This window comes from Schistosoma haematobium, chromosome 3 (genome assembly GCF_000699445.3).
Source record: "Schistosoma haematobium chromosome 3, whole genome shotgun sequence".
NCBI lineage: Eukaryota > Metazoa > Platyhelminthes > Trematoda > Strigeidida > Schistosomatidae > Schistosoma > Schistosoma haematobium.
In genome coordinates, this window is record NC_067198.1 from 15,721,899 (window position 1) to 15,741,200 (window position 19,302).

At 31.0% G+C, this 19,302-nt stretch overlaps 1 protein-coding gene across 1 annotated transcript in view; it reads left to right on the forward strand.

The window, feature by feature from the left end:
- The window catches only part of STK36 (Serine/threonine-protein kinase 36), an 84,215-nt gene extending 65,158 nt beyond the window's left edge, over positions 1-19,057 (forward strand). The window contains exons 24-29 of the mRNA XM_051213120.1: positions 611-1,016; positions 7,368-7,587; positions 10,267-10,761; positions 12,667-12,739; positions 16,384-16,483; positions 17,685-19,057. Coding sequence (XP_051069064.1) covers positions 611-1,016; positions 7,368-7,587; positions 10,267-10,761; positions 12,667-12,739; positions 16,384-16,483; positions 17,685-17,888 — 1,498 coding nt within the window. The 3' untranslated portion in view covers positions 17,889-19,057. The remainder of the gene's footprint in view (positions 1-610; positions 1,017-7,367; positions 7,588-10,266; positions 10,762-12,666; positions 12,740-16,383; positions 16,484-17,684) is intronic.
- Positions 19,058-19,302: the final 245 nt, after the last annotated feature.

Here is a 19,302-nt window from a genome sequence, read left to right on the forward strand (position 1 = left end):
TTAAACATTAAAAATAATGAATTCAATATTGAAAATAGGTGTATTAGTGATTGTTATTAGTGTTAAAAAATATTTTCTGAATGTTTGATTTTTCAGCGAAATTAGTACAAAATCGTAATCCATCTGATACTATCACAGTGATCTATGATTAATTTATGAAAATTTCTAATATTCCTTAATCATGTTATCAATACCATCTTTTAATGATTTCTTAACGTTTTAATGATAATTATACGAAAACTCAAAATTGTCTATTATTTAATCCATCAGTAATGTCATTGTTTAATTAAAGAAACAAAAGAAGCGATTTTTGCATAGAGTTTTGTTTTTATGTAGAACTTGAATTATCGATAATTAGATTTCATGTAATTATCTCTCGCGATTTATCCTTAACAACATACAATAAATTTGTTGATTACCATTCTCAAGCCAAGGAAATATCATACAATGCTCTTTCATTTTGTATAAAAATACCTATAAACACCAGATAGCTGTTTCGTCCTAGTTCTAAGTGTCTTCTTCTTGTTTTTTATATCGACTATGTTTCAATACAATTTTTTAATATTTTTTTGTTTTATTTTTTTTATTTACTGATTATTACGTAATACAGGGTTTATATAGAAAACCATATGTTAACTCATTTTATTCATTCATTATGTCATATCTATAATTTAACAAATTCACATACCTCATATAAGAAAAACTCAAATAATACCTATTTAAATAACATTATTATCAATAATAAATGTAAAAATATAATTACATTAAAATCATTAGACAATGATCCTGTATTACTTGCACATACTCAATCTATCCTAATGATTGCATTTAAACTATGCTGTAATCCAATTAGTTTACATGGTACAGAAAATTCTGATGATATATCAAATCTATATGGTCTATATGAAACACTTAGTGAAGAAGAAGGATTAGTTTATCAAAAAACTTTGGGTAAACAATTGATTAATTTACTATTTGGATCCGATTTGGATGATTATGAACCGGAAGTAAAAGCGGTAGGTTTATGAATTAATTATTTTGTTCACTGTTTTATAAATTAATAGTTGATTTCCTGTCATCGAGGTGATGAAGTAACTTAGACAACTGTTCAAAAGCTACGATATACTGGATAATCTTTTCGTCATAGCATGAGACTACTTAGCAGTACACATCCACCACCCCACAGACGATATAATTTATAGCTTTGTGTTGAAGATGATTATGCAAATATGATCAAGGTGTTCTAGTGTGGTGTACACTACTTATGCGAACAGATATAAGTAGTGGAATGCTTATCAGTAGAAGAGTGAATGAAGAGAGCAGAAATTCAGACGGAGAGCAATCAAAATATCAACATAATTAGAAGAATGATGAGGTATATAAAGGACATCTCAAGAAAAATGTTCATAAGGTGTTTTCAATGTTGGATTTTTATATTTTACAAAGTCATTATGTAATTTTGCATAAGTATAATAAATTAGTCTTCCCCAACAATTCTTAGTTCACTACACTAGGGTCAACTTATGATTCTGTATTCTGTGATTCCGAACTATAAGCTATAGAACTATATTTCATCATTTCTAAACGATTCTAATGAGACAGCCTTACTTATTGCTGAGTTGTATTGTTTCCATCTCTGTTTTACTGCTATGATTATTGATTTCTAATCTTATTAGTAATTTATTCAGTGATATTGTCTTCTTATTTTCATCATCGTTAGAATTAATCGACTATTGTTAATATTTGTAATTAATATTATTCAATTTAATCAGTCTGTTTCCGACGTTTGATTACGTCATGAACTCAGTTACTCTGATTTTTCATTTACTATTCTGATATTTATATGACTCGCAATTAATCATGATTTTATATAATCATAGCACCAAATTACTTTAATGTATTTAAAATGTAGAACGTCGTTACATTTCTGTACACAGAGTTCCTTCTTTTTTCGTTTTAACAAAATCGATATTTTCAGGAAAGTATGTATTGCTGTTATAATGATCAGCATTATATGAAAAAAGTAGCTGTAAAAAACTGATATCTGTTTGATCTATCGCAACGTCCTAGTTGAGATCATAGAAATCATAGAACTTAGCAGTTTAAATGCTTATATATATATATATATATATATATATATATATATATATATATATATATATATATATATATATATATATATATATATATATATATATATATATCATCATATTTCCAATCTGTATCTTGCATTTTTACCGTATCCTTGCGTACTCAGGTACAAATTGGCAATCTCAATGTTTTCTGTTAACTAAGTTTATTAATTTTTTTTAGTCATTCAGGTCAAATTAACTTTTGAATAATAGTAGTTAACACTTGACTGATTTACAATTAATTATATTCGTAAAATTAAAATTATTTATTTATTTATTTATTTCAACATATGAATATTGGTACAAGAGGGCACCAAATATATATGCGCCACATCATATTTGTGTGTGTGTGAGTGGGCTCTGATATTGCCCAGGTGCCCAGACCGGACCTGGTGGTTTACTCGGGGAGCCACACTCCAAGCCTTTGACCTGAAGGTCTGACCCACAAGGCAGTGAAGCATCGTGAGGAAATGCAGTCCCATGGTAGCTGGTGACCGACGATTGGTTCACACGCCATTTGTTCCCACAGGATAGTGGAGCCCATGTGCACCATTGGTTTGGGATAAGGTTAAAGCGCCGGACACTCGCTTTTCGTCCTCTCATTTTCGTAAACAACTCCCCGCCACGAGAAGGAAGTGAGTAGGACTTCTATGGCAGAGGCTGTATACGCGTGGCCGTGTGAGAGCATTTCGAGAGGGAAGGAGGGCCCACCTCACTCTCGGCCATACCAGGGCATTTGGGGGCCCACAGTTATATAATATACCCTTATAGGCCAGGGTAATTTTACATTGGTTTTCAAGAGAACCAGACACCATCCGGACTTTCACGTGACAACCCAAACAGTACGGCTCAACCCCGTTTAACAGGAGAACCAGACACCGTATAGGCTTTAACGTTACAATCCGAATAGTACAGATTAATCCTGTGGCGCAACCACACAGGTACCAAGCACCCTGGTGGACCAATATAATCATAATAATTATAATTACAATTATAATAAAAGGATGATCCAAGGATATTTTTCCATCTAAATTAAAAATTTATTACTATTGTAATTTGATTTTCATATAACGGATATTTCCCATAAGTAGTAGTTCTTGATTGTATCCTATGTGTATTCCTTCATTTTGTTTTCTAATCAAACTGACTATTCTCCTCATTTTTTTCCCGTATATGTCTGAAATATTTATGATAAAACAGTTGTTTCATTCGTTAATTTTTCTTCTCTAACAATCATGATCATCTGAAAAATATTTAATAATAGTTATATGGTAGACAACTTTACATACTACGCTTATTTAATAATTAACATGTAGGCTGTTTCTTGGTAGACTATTAAATGGTCAAATCTTTTTAAGCTGTCAAGCTCGGAAAAGAGAGAATGTGTGAAAGAAGAAAAAATCAGTATCAATAATTGTTATCTTAATGTTGAATAATTGCATATTCCCTTTCGGATGCTTGATGATATAATCAGTCTGGTTTAATTATAGAAGATTCGAGCTTTTGGTTAGATTGATCGACTGTTATCCATTTGCATTTGCCAGTAGTTTGTTACTTCATTGAAAAAAAAGAACACCATGTGACTGACATTTACATATTACATAAGTTTTCAGGTAATTTTTCTACTTGAATATATTGATAAAACGATAGTTGATAGAAACATTTTATAATGTTCTGATATTCGAACGACCGTTTTTTTTATTATGTGTCATAATAGAATTAAAGGTTGCAAAAGATTGAAAATGAAGGACTTACATTAAATGGTTTTTTGTATGTATATTTCCCAAAACACATAATCTCGTTGTTATTTGTAATGCTTTGAATTTGAAATCCTTTATTCTTCACGTGTTTCCGGAATGTCAAAGGATTTCTGTATTACATTCACTCTATCATTTTGTTTACAGTCGTTATTTTCAATAGTCTTTCTTTCAATCATACAATTTTCTGATATAAGCTATTCTAGATACTCATATAAATATATTTTTACTCGCGATCTATGTAAAAAAAGGTAGGTGAATGAACCAAATAAAACACAGTTGATACATTTTCTCAAGTATCATTTGTTTATCATAGAGTTGTACCATTATAAATTATAATTAAAGGTTGAGCATAAAAAGCAGATTACATTGATTTGATAGTGTTCAAAAATATTTCCATTTATTTTTCACGGATAAAAGTTCTTTACATGTGAAAAAGAAAAATCGTTTAAAACAATAATAATTATTATTATTATTGTAATAAGACGAAGGAAATCATTATTTGACAGTTTGTAATCTATATTTCACATAAATAAATTGAATAGTTTCTAAACTTTCTTCTATTCCTTCAACTTGTATTCTAATTAATCTTTGAGTAATCAATGTTGGATTTTTATATTTTACAAAGTCATTATGTAATTTTGCATAAGTATAATAAATCAGTCTTCCCCAACAAGTCTTAGTTTACTACACTTGGGTTAACTTATAACTCTGTATCCCTATCCATGATTGCCTACAAAAAGCTTGTGAATTAAGGCAATATCGAGGCATACGCACAGTTTGCACATATGCCGACTGATCATTTGCAGTCTTAAACCTCAATGGGAAGATACAAGCTAAATAATATCTTCGAGTAATCGTTTTTAATTAAGTTTCTCCAACCTTTTTTTCTTTTAAAATAAAGAGAAGTGTTTTTCTTAAGCTTAGGATAAAAACAAACATTTGTCGTTGGTATCTTACTCAAAAATATACCAATTAGAATGAAGTAAATGCCCCTGTCTAATTTAGAAATTCATAAGTATATAAATGGATGTGGAAATAATTTCTGTCTAATTGATTATTTTGCTTTTGCACAGAAATAAGTTAAGAAATAACTATCTATCACGTTATACTTCTTTCGTTGTTAAATATTCGGTTTATCACATGGAACCGCAATATGAAAGAAAACTATATCGTTCTACCATGTGTTTGTTCATTGCTGTTCCCTAATAAGAGTCAAAGAGATGAATTAAATTCAGTGAATTGAAATGTAATCTGACGTAGATCATCAAAGAAGCTACTGGCTATTTTACTGTAGTTTTCTTTTACATTATTTGTCACATGTCATAACTAACATTATTGGTCAAATTTATCAATTAATCATATCTATTATAAGTGTACTTTCAGAGTTTGATCTCATTCTGAACGTTCTTGATTTAGAATCTATTGGCTAAATTCCATGTTATGTTTTAAATGACATTTTGCAAAAAAATACCTTTCTCAAATATCGAATGGACTATGCAAAATGAAATTTATCAACATTAGGTATAGTATTTCACAGAACTGAATTATATCAGAATATGTAAGAATTTTCCTTGATTAATAAACTATTGGCTTAGAGTTTAAAATATTGTCAAGTGTAAGATGAATGGTAGGAATCCAGAACTGATGATACTAGTCTGTAATTTTAAAGAATTCATTTATTCATATAGCTAATATGAACTAGCTATTCTAGAATATGATCCTATAACCTCTAACATGTTTCTTCTATTAACAGGTGACTGACGATATTTAATAATTCGTGATAATATCATTTCGTGATCACTAACTGACATACTAAAGTTAGCCACTTGACAACATAATGTTCAAGTTAGAAAAAAAATACTTAGTTTTAAAGTTCTTGAATAATTTCTCAAAGTATTCAGAAAATATAGAATGAATAGTTAAAGTATAATCCAGTAAAATTTCATTTTCTATTCATTTCTAATCATCGAAAAATAACCATGATAATGATGTGATCTAAGGTGTACATAACTGTTTACCATATTAAAAATACCAAAAACATATTCCTTTTCTAATTACATTTAGATATAGTTAAATGTCAACTATTTTTTCTTACCAATATATGGAAAAGAACCTCAGAGTTAATATGAAAGTATATCAAAAAAATTAATAGATGGTAATATTGCAAAAGTTAATTATTAACAATTATTAACTTCACTGGTTGAAATCATGAGTCAATTAAAGCTAGTCCAGCATGAAAAACCTGGAAGCACTGAACGGCCGTTTCGTCTTAGTATGGTACTCCTCAGCAGTTCACATCCACGATCTCGCAACCCGCGAGATTCGAACACAGGACCTATCAGTCTCGCGCCAGGCGCTTAACCAACTAAACCACTGAGCCGGCATCCAACGGTGTTAATGTCTAACTTCAACCATGGTGGTCTAGCTTCAATTGACCTATGATTTCAACCAGTGAAATTTCTAAAAATCTCCACAAACCCCTTCTGATAATTATTAACTTATTTGTAAAATACAAAAAAATGTTTAACAAAATTCACATTAGCCTATGTATGTACTTACATTATGTATTTTTGGATGATATACTCTGATATCAATATTTTAATACTATTTGATATAGTCATGTATATATGAATAAAGAATCTTTTGAAATTACAGACTAGTATCATCAGTTCTGGATTCCTACCATTCATCTTACACTTGACAATATTTTAAACTCTAAGCCAATAGTTTATTAATCAAGGAAAATTCTTACATATTCTGATATAATTCAGTTCTGTGAAATACTATACCTAATGTTGATAAATTTCATTTTGCATAGTCCATTCGATATTTGAGAAAGGTATTTCTTTTTGCAAAATGTCATTTAAAACATAACATGGAATTTAGCCAATAGATTCTAAATCAAGAACGTTCAGAATGAGATCAAACTCTGAAAGTACACTCATACTAGATATGATTAATTGATAAATTTGACCAATAATGCTAGTTAGGACACGTGACAGTAGAGATAATATAGTGAAAACATAACGGAAGAATGTATAGTCTTATTCTCTTTCATCAAATACTCGAAGTTTATCTTAAATTTTATGTAGACCTTGCTGATGAATATAAAACGACACAAAACTATGCTTCGGTAGCTTGATAACCTTTTCGCGTTTCTTGAATGTTTATAGCTTGTGGTGCAAACGTGTTATGTATCTGTATGATCATTTTGAACCGTCTGAGACGAAAGTTTTCCTTATGTTTTTGCCTGGATTTGTTTTTTTAGTATGTCCATTATCTCTATCCACTAAAAAATTCAATATATGGGGTCTATTAAAATCTTATGTTCAATGTTGTATAGCTTATGTTTCATACATTCAAACGATATAATATAGCAGGATAACTCTGTTGAGTTTAAATTATACTTATACATTTCTATTATTATTATTATTATTATTACTATTATTATTATTTTGTATTTCTAATACTGTAGACACACGAATTGATTCAATGGTGTTTCAAATCGCCTATTAAAGAAATTAAATGGAATGCATGTGCTTTATTATCACAATTTCTAGCGTTTCGTATATTAGAATTGTCTGATAGAAAAAGTGATAATCATTCAATTAAAATGGATCAAATGAAAATTGTAGAAGATGAACGTACAGCTGGAAATTTAGTTTGGTCACTATTAACACCTGTTGATCAACCTGGTAATAATAATTATGATTTTCATATTAAGTATTGATCATAATTAACAGTATAAGGTTATGGGAATTGTTGGGTTTTAATTGGGATCGTTAAACGATCAATGTTAGACCAACATAAAAACACTGAGTCACTAGACGGTTGTTTCGTCCCAGTATGGACTTCCTAGGAGAAGTCGCGACCAACAAAATTGAGCTATGTCCAGTGTGTAGCATTTACCCACCAAAGATGCTAGAAGATAGTCGCACAATTTCGTGAAGTGATTGAAGTTACATATTAAAACTGTAGGTTTGGATCAGCTGTCCTGGGTTCCAGTCTTGCGTCCTGATTTGTAGATGCACACTGCCAAGGAGCTCATATTGGGACTAAATGGCCGTCCAATACTCCCAGGTTTTAAGTGATGGTCTAACAAATATCAGTTAATGATCTCAAAATCGTAGTTAAATTGATCTTTATGTTAAAAATTTTACGGATCGCAGTACCATTGCCCATGTTGCGTATATATATATATATATTCGGTTTTATTCTTGTGTGTACATCAGTTACGAAGAATTGTCATCGGAACACTTGAAAGGGAACCTTTGTGTGATATTTTCTTAAAATATTTTGATCTTTTGAAGAAATATCAGTAATCAGTTTGGAATGAAAGGAATAAATTCACTGTTATATAATCGATTTATGGCATTATTTTCCTGATTTTTTGACGATGGTGCAAACGTTCTCATGTTAATTGACATTAAAACATCAAAGCAGACTGTAATTAATGTTTCCAAACTGTTATTCTTGAGAAAAACGGTTATGTATGAGTATATAAGTAGCGTAAAATCTTTTATAAACCAGTCCATTTGGAAACTTGAATTCATTGGAAGAATCTGTGTTGTGTCAAACAAATATGATTTTCTACTATAAGTCAGTGTATATTTTGCAATTTCTAGTTATTCCAAAAACGTTTTAGCGTAAAGTATTGTCAGATGATTTAGGTATTAGCCTTAACCAGAGAGTATTTGATTGCTATTTCGTCTATGCATGTGGCCCCTCAGCAGTGTAGATCCATGACCACACCGAGGACCAAACCCAAGACTCGGTTCCCTGTTTAAACGCTTAACCTCTAGATCGCTGATTTGGCTTCCATTGGTGTTCGTATTTAATTTGAATAGATTCGTCATATCATGCGATCTTTTGGTATGATGGATAACTATTTTACATCTAGTATGGTTGTACACTGAATGAAGGTGCTATCCAGTGTTTAGAGGCTTTTATTTGTGTTTAGCTAAGATCAGTTAGTGATTCTCCAATCTACACAAACCCGCTTGTACCAAAAATGGTTCTGATGTTGACAAATCATTTTAAATATGTGCTGAGAAAATTGACATACATTTACATAAACATTTTTTCAAGAATGTTGTATGGTACATGATTCCATCACGTGCAGGGAAGTATTTTACACTATTCGACTATTATCTCACAATTAGAAACATTTATAAACAGATCTTCTTGAAATCATTGTCATTTCTACTGAGGGCCTCAATTTTCTAATTATCTAAAAGTCAAATTGACCATGTCGTCTTACTATATCATTTATAGTTTAATTAAACAATTAAATAATCTAGAAAAGCATTCTCTAAAACAATGAATGATCGATTTAGTCTGAGGATTTGATTTTGAAATATGATGTACTCTCACTATTTAATATTGTACCCATCTGTTAACATTATCGATAAAAATAACTTAGATACGTGTTATAGATTTGCAAGATTAATTTTTTGATAGACTGGGAAAAGATCAGCACTGTTAGATGAAAGAAGTTGATCAAGTTATCATTTGTTAAAGTACGATATGCAAACTCCCTAACTGGGGCCTGTAAGAATAATGTCACGGTCGAGTTGATGTATTCAGTATGTACATTAATTTATAGTCTGGACATAACATTATAACATAATTATTCGATAAATAACTTTTTCTTACACGGTTTAACCTGCTACACTGTGGACATATGTGTTAGTTATATCAAAGTTCTTTTTTGGTTTATTCGACGTGTAGTCATTTTATTACTTGCCTATCGGTAAATACAAAGCAAACATATAATTAGTGTATCGTTCGCCCCCAAATGCCCTGGTATGGCCGAGAGTGAGGTGGGCCCTCCTTCCCTCTCGAAATGCTCTCACACGGCCACGCGTATACAGCCTCTGCCATAGAAGTCCTACTCACTTCCTTCTCGTGGCGGGGGAGTTGTTTACGAAAATGAGAGGACGAAAAGCGAGTGTCCGGCGCTTTAACCTTATCCCAAACCAATGGTGCACATGGGCTCCACTATCCTGTGGGAACAAATGGCGTGTGAACCAATCGTCGGTCACCAGCTACCACGGGACTGCATTTCCTCACGATGCTTCACTGCCTTATGGATCAGACCTTTAGGTCAAAGGCTCGGGATGTTGCCTCCTAAGGAAACCACTCGCTTCGGTCTGGGCAGTATCCCAGCTCTCACTCAAATCGAATGGTTTATGTGGCGCATATCTATTTGGTGCCCTCTCGTATCAATATTTATGTGTTTGTAGTGTTAGTCATTAGTTTTAGCCCTCCACAAAATGTTCAAATAATAATGGTAATAGTGTATCATTCACTTGTTATGACCTCTGCCGTTGTTTTTTCGTATTTTTAAATTGCTTTTCTACATTTTTTTCTAGCTGTACAAACTCCTCAGAACTTAATCAACTTTATTGAAGATTCTCATGTTACATTAATTGTACACGGTTTAATTTTACTTAATAATTTAATGCTATGTATGTATAGTGAATCAAATATGTGTGAAATTCTACCACATTTTACAAATGAATTACAATGTCATCAAATTTGTCGTTTACAATTCACTTCTACTAATAGTCCAATATTAAAACGTAAACATTTATCAACAACATCGTCATCTTCATTAATATCATCATCAAGAACACGTTCAATTTTAGACGTGAAATATTTAACATGGTACTTTGATAAACCATTGAATATATGTATTAAACATTTACAACATAATTGTTCAGTGATTCGTCAATATGCATTATTAATTATTGGTAATGTATTATTTTTATCTAACGAATTATGTATGAACATTGTGTCTGCTTTGCCAAGAATTGTTTCACTATTAACTGAAGATAGTTCATCTCGTGTTCGAACAAATGCTGCTAGTAAGATTTGTTTTTAAAAGTTAAAATTAATGACTTTTTAAAATATTTTTTGGTTACATGATTAAAATAGGGTACCTTGTAATATTTGTAGTTTGTTTATTAATACAGTGTAAATGTTACACTCTAGATGTATATCTTATATATTAGTATGTACGATTACTGTATATATATACATAACTGTCTTATCAGACAGAAAATAGCTATTCATTTAGTCTATTAACGGATAATATGAAATAAGATGTTTACTGTAAATAGATTCACGAATGTTTAACACGTCAATAAATGAATCCGGATTAGTCTATCAAGCCAATTTCCAGATGAATTAAACGATAAATGTACTTAAAGTGTAGAAAGTTATTGTAATCTTATTGCTTCAGAAATCAGCTTACATAATTTTTATTCTGTGTAACTTACATTTGGTAGCCTGCTTGCAGGCCCCTAAATGTCCTAGTGCGGCCGAGGGTGGGGAGAGTCCGCTCTTTCTCTCGAAATGCTGTCATCCTACTCACTACCTTCTCGCGGCGGGGGGTTTGCTTACGAAATCGACAGGATGAAAAGCGAATGTCTGGCTCTTTAACCGGGTTGGTGAACACGGAGCATCCACCTTTGAGAGTTGGGAAACCCTGATTCAAAACCAATGGTGCACATGTACTCCAGGATCCTGAAGGAACAAATGGTGTATGAACCAATTGTTTATCACCGACTACCATGGGACCGCATCTCCTGACGTTGCTCCACTGCCTTGTGGATCAGACTTTTAGGTAGAAGGCTCCGGGTGTTGCCCCCTAATGAAACCATCTGCTATAGTTTGGGCACCCGAGCAATATCCCAGCCTCTACACATATCAATGGTAAATACTACTGACCTCATTGTTATTGAGTGGCGCATATGTATTTGGTTCCCCCCTTGTGTTTAAATAAATAAGTAAATAAGTGGAATGCTTGAATATTTAAGTTACCTGTTCCTACCATCTGTTTTTCGTTTGTTCTAACATATTATTATATCAAATAATCGCATAACGTATTCAGGTGCGTTTATAACATGTTTAGGATCTTTTGCTTTACAAGTTACAAAAAAGACATTCAGAGACATCGTGATGACTGAAATTATGCATTGAAAAAGAATCAACATTATTCAGGTGTGGATTCTTGGACTGCTAACAAGTAACTGGTGAACACTCATTATTTATCGTCAGGATCGATCAAGAAATAAGAAAAAGAGAACGTTTTTAAACACTATTTGCTGAGAATTCTATATTGTATCAAAATATTGTATAAAGCCATTAATAATAATAATAATAATAAAATGTGTTCGATGTTCATATTTATGTATATGTAATGAGTAGAATAAAGTATACAATTTTTCTACTGCGCATTTTGATTGCTTATTTATTTATTAGTAAACGGAATACATCTTTCTTATTTATTTATGTTAATTCAAAAGTTCATTACATGTCAGAGTGTAAAACGTTGTAATGTCCAATCAATAGAAGTTAGTAATTTCGAAGTTTCTATGTTATTTTAGTATTTCATAATGAAATCATAAAATGTATGTTTTTCAAAGAGAAATAGAGTGGTAGTCAAAATTTCTCCCCTGGTGATTGTACTATAACAAGAGAAAAAATTCCGTATTGATCATTTAATAATTTATGAATGAGCCTATCCACATAGTCTACAAATGAATGTCATTAGTAAGAAATAGTTTATATTTCTAAAGTGTTAAACTAAAATTCCATTGCATACTAAATCATCAGATTTTCTATTTTATTTGTCTTTGTTTTCCTATTCTTAATAAACTCCGATTTTTATAGTGTACAATATCGATCTGTTTATAGAAATTTATTATTAATACAAACAATTAAGTCACCAGTGAATTCAATAAGCATTTTATTTATTCTCTTTTTAGCTTGTCTTGGGAATATGTGTTATTACATAGATCAATTGTACGATTCAGTATGTAAACATAAAGTTCTCCACGCGTAAGTTCACAGTTTTCGTCATAATAGTTGTAAAAGAAATAGTGTCATACAGCTGTTATAAATAATTTTGAGACACTTCTTCAAAGCCTATCGAATTGAAATCTACCTTTTTGACTTCTGAATAAGAATTCACTGGTCATCAATCATTTTTCCTGAGATAATGTATCGTTTGTCAGGCAACTTTACTTGTCACTGTTTTTCATTAAAATTGATTTCAGAGCTAGTCACTTGAGTGTATCGATTTTCTAATGTCCAGTGTGCTTGTTTGAAATCATAAATCGGTCGATGTTAGACCACTACTGAAAACCTGGGAGCACTATACGGCTGTTTCGTCCTAGAATGGTACTCTTCAGCGGTACATATCCGCGATCCCGCATACAGGATTCGAATTCATGATCTTCGGTCTCACATGCGAACGCTCAACCTCTAAACCTTTACGCTAGCATACAATGATTTTAATGTGTAACTTCAAACAATACATGAAATTTCGCGAGCATCTTCTTTTTTTTCAGTATATGATAGTGCTTCAATGTTTTCAATGTTAGTCTAACATTGATCGATTCATAATCTCAATCTTATACTGATGATTTCTCGTATTTGTTTACTCGAACTATTCAATGAAGTTAATTTAATTTATAATGTCCTTTCTTATTTTTTTTTTTATTAATTCTACCTAAACATCAATTATTTGTATTTAATTATATAATTAAAATTCATTTAGACAAAACAATTGTGTTTAAATAAAGAAAATTCAATGATTTACAAAGTTTTTGATCACTTTTTTTCTTTTAATAAATAAATGAATCAATAAATTGATTTTTCGATTGATTGATGTTGGTAACTCTTTAACAAGAAAAAACAAAACAATAAACAAATATCAGATGGGTTTTTGTGGAGATTGTAGTAATTTCAATGGTTAAGATCATGAGTCAGTTGAAGCTAGAACACCATGGAGAACCTGGAAGCACTGGACGGCCGTTTCGTCCTATTGTGAGGCTCCTCAGCAGTGCGCATCCACGACCTCACTCCCTGCGAGGTCTTCCGATCTTTATTTTTTTCTGTTCATATGTAAAGTAATATATCTTACAGTAGAACTGAAAATGTACTATGTGATCGGTTCATTAAGGTTATATATTTCACTTGCATACATACATACTCACATAGAGTAGACGAACAAAACTAATATATGGTAAGACGCTTTTTTAAAATGTATATAGTTCCTCTAGAAGTTTATTCATAGTTTTATGTTAATCGTAGTACTGAACTATCACCTTATGTGAAGTTTGTCTATTCAATGTTATCGTTGTTTCTTACATGTTCAGACATTGACACCCTTGATTAACTGTAGGGTATAAGTACATATCTGTTGTTCTTTGAATTTAAAAAAAAATAAAGGAAAGAAATCGACTCGCATTTAATTTAATTTTTTTTAAAAACATATAGATTCCATTTATCCCTGTAATATGTAATATTGATAATGGAAATAGTTATCATCACGGACTGACATCAATTGGGAAACTATAGAAAACCATGCAACATTGAATAACTTTTCTATCTTAGATTAGAAGTTCTCAGTAGTGTACTTTCATATAAACCAATACAGTATTGAGGCCCTAGTAATACTGGTCCTATGATGAGGACAATATTTTTCGCCAACTGAGTTATGATCTAATGTTTCCAGTCTACGTTTCGATTCAATGATCAGTTAACGCCCCATGTGGGCATTATGATTGAGCTTTACTAATCATGATTTTGTCCTAACACATAGATAAACATCTGAAAACGACGAAATGTATTTGTTTTGATACCCAGATATTGATAATTATCAATCCATCAAGTTTAATGAGACATACAGGCTACGTGCAGTAAACAATGCTCTCAGTCATGCATAAACTAGATATTGAAGTAGATCGACCATAGATAAACATTTCGCATTTAGAGAGTATTGAGTGCATCTAAAAATATCATTTCAGTACTAATTAAATCGTTCAGATAACTTTGTTTGTTTTCCTACACCTAATTGTTCCATGTTCCCTAATATATCTATCTGGTTCTTTCCATGCTGATATCTTCTCTCCGATTGTTTGCTACATAGAATTGTAGCTAAGTAAACTTTTGGAATACTTTACTTAAATTGACCTGATATATTAGTCAACCTTCTTCCATTCAAGATCTGTCATAAAATATTGGATTGTCATGCAAATGTTACATTTCATAGTTTTTCTTCTTTTCGTTTTACACTTTATCTTACTAAATATCATGAGATGACTCTGTTTATCTAGCCTCCCACTGTTTATCCAACAGCGTTTTTTTAAAATTTATTAAAATTAGATTATTGCCAGTTATTTTCTACTTAACTAAGTTACTACAAATGTTTGTTTTCCTTTGAAACTTACAAACACACATGCCTACTGAAGTCGCATTCACCTTACAACATAAGATTTGAAATCCTTAAAAATAATATGTTTGTATAGTATCACAATGAGTAGAAAAAAAATTCTACTTTTAAATTTTCTGATGTTTGGTGACTTAATGTAAGCCTTTTTCTTCAGAGAATAAAATCCTGAAGAATTCTCTTACATAAAGTCACGAAACGTCAGAAAATCTAAAACCTTAATATTCTTACTCACTGTCATATTACAGATATATTATTTTGATTAATAACAATCTATCTGATGCTCAATTTATTTGAAATCATCAAATCATACCTTGGTAATGATACTTATAAAATTAAAATGTGTTCATTATTGTTGAAATAGTAAGATGTGTTTGTTTTAAATAGTTTAGTTCGATCACAATTGATTGATCACTGGGTGGTGATCAATGTCATGCGTGTCTAGTCCTTATTAGTGCAGTTCGAATGCTATCGATCATGTTGCAATGTGGCCACCAGTCTAGGTGACTCGACACCGCGGGCACTATATACTGAGATTAGATGGTGGTTGGAGGTATTCGACAGTTCCCTCATGATTACAAGTACACCTTGCTGACGAGTGTCAAGTAGCACGAAACCCGAGTCCATGGTTTCCTGTTGACTACCTCCAACCACCATCTAAATCTCAGTTTAGTTCGATTTCTGATTGTCATTTCTTCAGAAAACGCAGTAGTTTAATAATTAATTTATTGTTATTTAAAAACCCTCATATTAAATGACATAGATATATAAACAAAGAATATTCTTTTCAATTAATTCTCTTCAGATTCTACAATTCTATATCCAAATAAATAATCGAAAACGGTGGCTATGTTTAGAGCAAAGTACATCGTTTAAAGTTATAGCATTTGAATTTACGATTACAAAATACAATAAAATGGTTAATATTGGGATAAATAATATGAAATGCTAACTTGAATAAGTTTACATGTTGAATGAAATCATCAGATTGATGATTAGAATAAATATAGGTCCGATAGAGTGAGAAAAATAACAGTACAATTGCAAATTCTATGAAATGTTTACTGGATGACGATAATGTGTAAAACATTTAAGGAATTTGTAAGAAATAATAAATTGGGATAAATGCGAAGTAAATGAATAATGTATTTGAGAGAATAATAATGATGTTAAACCAATAATAATAATAAATTGTTTTTGTGTTTACTCAACATTTGACAATTTTTATCTGATAAACCCTTTCTTCCAGGCTTCTTGAGACTGGATGTCTAGATGGCGATCGAAGAGTGCAAGAAGCGGCATTAGCTGCATTACGAGCTCTTTGTATTTCAAATCATCGTATACGTAAAGTAAGTTCTTTTCATCATTATTACGTATGTTCATCATGATATCACAACTCTTTTTTTTCTAATGCAACCTTAGCTCTTGATACCGTGAAATAAAAGATATATTCCACTTTAGAAACAATTCTTGAATTAATTAATTATAAGATAATAACTAGTTTCTCAATATTTGGCCCCAGATATTGTCCAACATACACTGGTTAACCTTGAAATTCAGACACTAAACTACAAGAATTAACATATAACGATCCACTATATATAATGTTTCAGTGTGATTAAGGACTTAACACAAAGCCTAAACATTGATTTCATGTTAAAATATTTATACAGATTGTAATTTTTGTTACTCAATCTTGTCACATATTACTCACTGCTCAAACTATTCATATCCCTGAGTGATATGGGTTCAAATCTATCTTAGAAAGCACCCACTTTTTCAAGACTATTGATGAAAGTCTAGATGTATATTGGATTCTTAACTATCTATGAAGAGCACTCAGCCATTTAATACTCGATATTTGCGTATATTCATAAATAACAGAAGTCCTTTTGTTTTTGATAACAAATTTTTTAACTCTTATTGCTAGTTATGTTAAGAAGAGCTACTTCGGGCTTTATTTTGCTAGATAACTAATATATATATCGTTGTGTAGAAGAAACTTTACAAATTTGATGTCTTATTACTTAAAAACCATTTACATCATTTTATTAATGGTTTGTTTTAACTGATTGCTTTAAATCATTTATTAAACACACGTACTTACTAGGTACATTGTTTGTGTTACAAGCTTATCGGTAGTTCATAAACTGAAGTTCAAATTTATAAGCCAGATAGTTCAACATCAATAAACTACCACCTACTATAACTTTGTTTCATGTTGAATAATCACATGTTATGAAACTATATCTTTCTTTTTCATAGTCGTTAGTTCAATGAAAATCCCTAATTTGCAGACTTAATTTTAATAAATAACTTATTTTGTGAATGATTAAAATGATCATAGATTCAAGACGTTTATTTAATCTACATCAATTAACTGTTGTTTCATTCTTGACGTGTTGACATAATAAAAGTATTAAACTTTTAGGAAATATCCAAGTGTATGTTTCTTTTTTAGGTTTTCAATAGAATTCCTATGACATCACGAGGCACCAAATTTAACTGTTTATACTTTATATCTATTTTCTTTTATTATTATTTTTATAGGATTTATCCATTATGAATACAGTGAAAAAGTTGAATGATATGCAAATCACTTTAAAACGTATCAGTACAAATCGTTCAGGACGTAAATCAAGCGCTAGAAGTCGTATGTCAATCATTCAACTTGGTTTAATTGATTATGATGTAATTTCTCAGCATGTAACAGCTATATGTGATTTATTGTGTATAAAACAAGAAAACAAATGATTTGAAAAAAAAACTGAGAACAAATAAAAATAAATAATAATAGTATTATGTTGTACAGTTATAATCAGTTAATTACAAATCAGTTTTCTTTGGATCGATTAATGAATTATACGATTTAATTGATATCAACAATAGGATTGTTTCATTTATGCATCTCTGTCACATACTTCCTCTCCCTAACCTAACCCTCTACAGAAGTTCTGTGATGTTTTCGCTATCTGCTATAACCGCTAATAATTGTAATATAATATTAACAATAGTACTCTCAACATGTACAGTTTTCGCTTCTGTTAATTGTTTCTTTTTAATCGTTCTATTTATTTAAATATTTTGGGAAGAAAGCATCATATTTTGTATGCGGCAATGTTTTGTTTTGTTTAAAAAAAAACAGTATTCAGGTATTCATTCTTTTCATATATTTTCTAATATACGATACATATCTTTGTGTATGTGACATTCGACAAATATAAATGCATACAAACAGCAATTTCGGATATATACCTGAAGTGGTTGCATTCGAAATGTTTATCTGTTTGTGAGTATTGGTGACACATGTTATTTTATTTGTTCTGTTTATCCGATGCAGTTGTTGACCAAAATTATAAATGATGATGGTGATGATGAATCATTCATTTATTCAATGATTTACTTTTAAAAACATGTTTCTCATTTATTTTGGATTTATCTCTTTTTTTTGTTACAATGGTTTTTGTTTCGAAGGCAATATAAAAAAATCATAATTTGTAGTTGAAGCCTCATGTCCTTATTACAGTGTTTGACTTTTACAATCATTAAATAGTCACTGTGATGTCTCAATATCATCGAGAAGACCGTAAATGTGGTTTTGTTTCAATGTGCTATTGAAACAGTTGTTTGTTTCATCAGTATCTTAATGGATTTTCAGGGGGTCTGTAGTAATGGTGTTAAACAACATAATGTCGAATAAACACGAACTTGATTCTTCTAATTGTGTTCCTCAATGTTCTTACTAGAACTTACGATGATGAACTGTGACTATGTTATTAAGTAACTGTCTAAGTGTATCGTAGATTGATTGAAATTGAGAAGGTAAAGCATCGATTTCGAATAATATCTGAAAGTACTGGTTTTGACCTCGTGTTGAATTGTGATCACGCACCACCAGGAAGAACGGATCCACTAATCTTCCCTTAGTTTCGAATGTTTCTGGAGGCAGAAATCATCTTAAAACTTTGCGAATTATCGTACAGAGCCCTTTAGCAATGTAATCAGATGGTAGATAATAGGTTTTAAAAACAAAATGAGTAGTCTGCCGGTACTGAATTGATAAGGAAGACTGAAAGGCGAAGCAACCAGACTATTCAATTCATGTCTTTTACACACAGTATCTAGTCAGCACTGATTTCTGTTGTAAATATAAATGACCAAGTAAAAT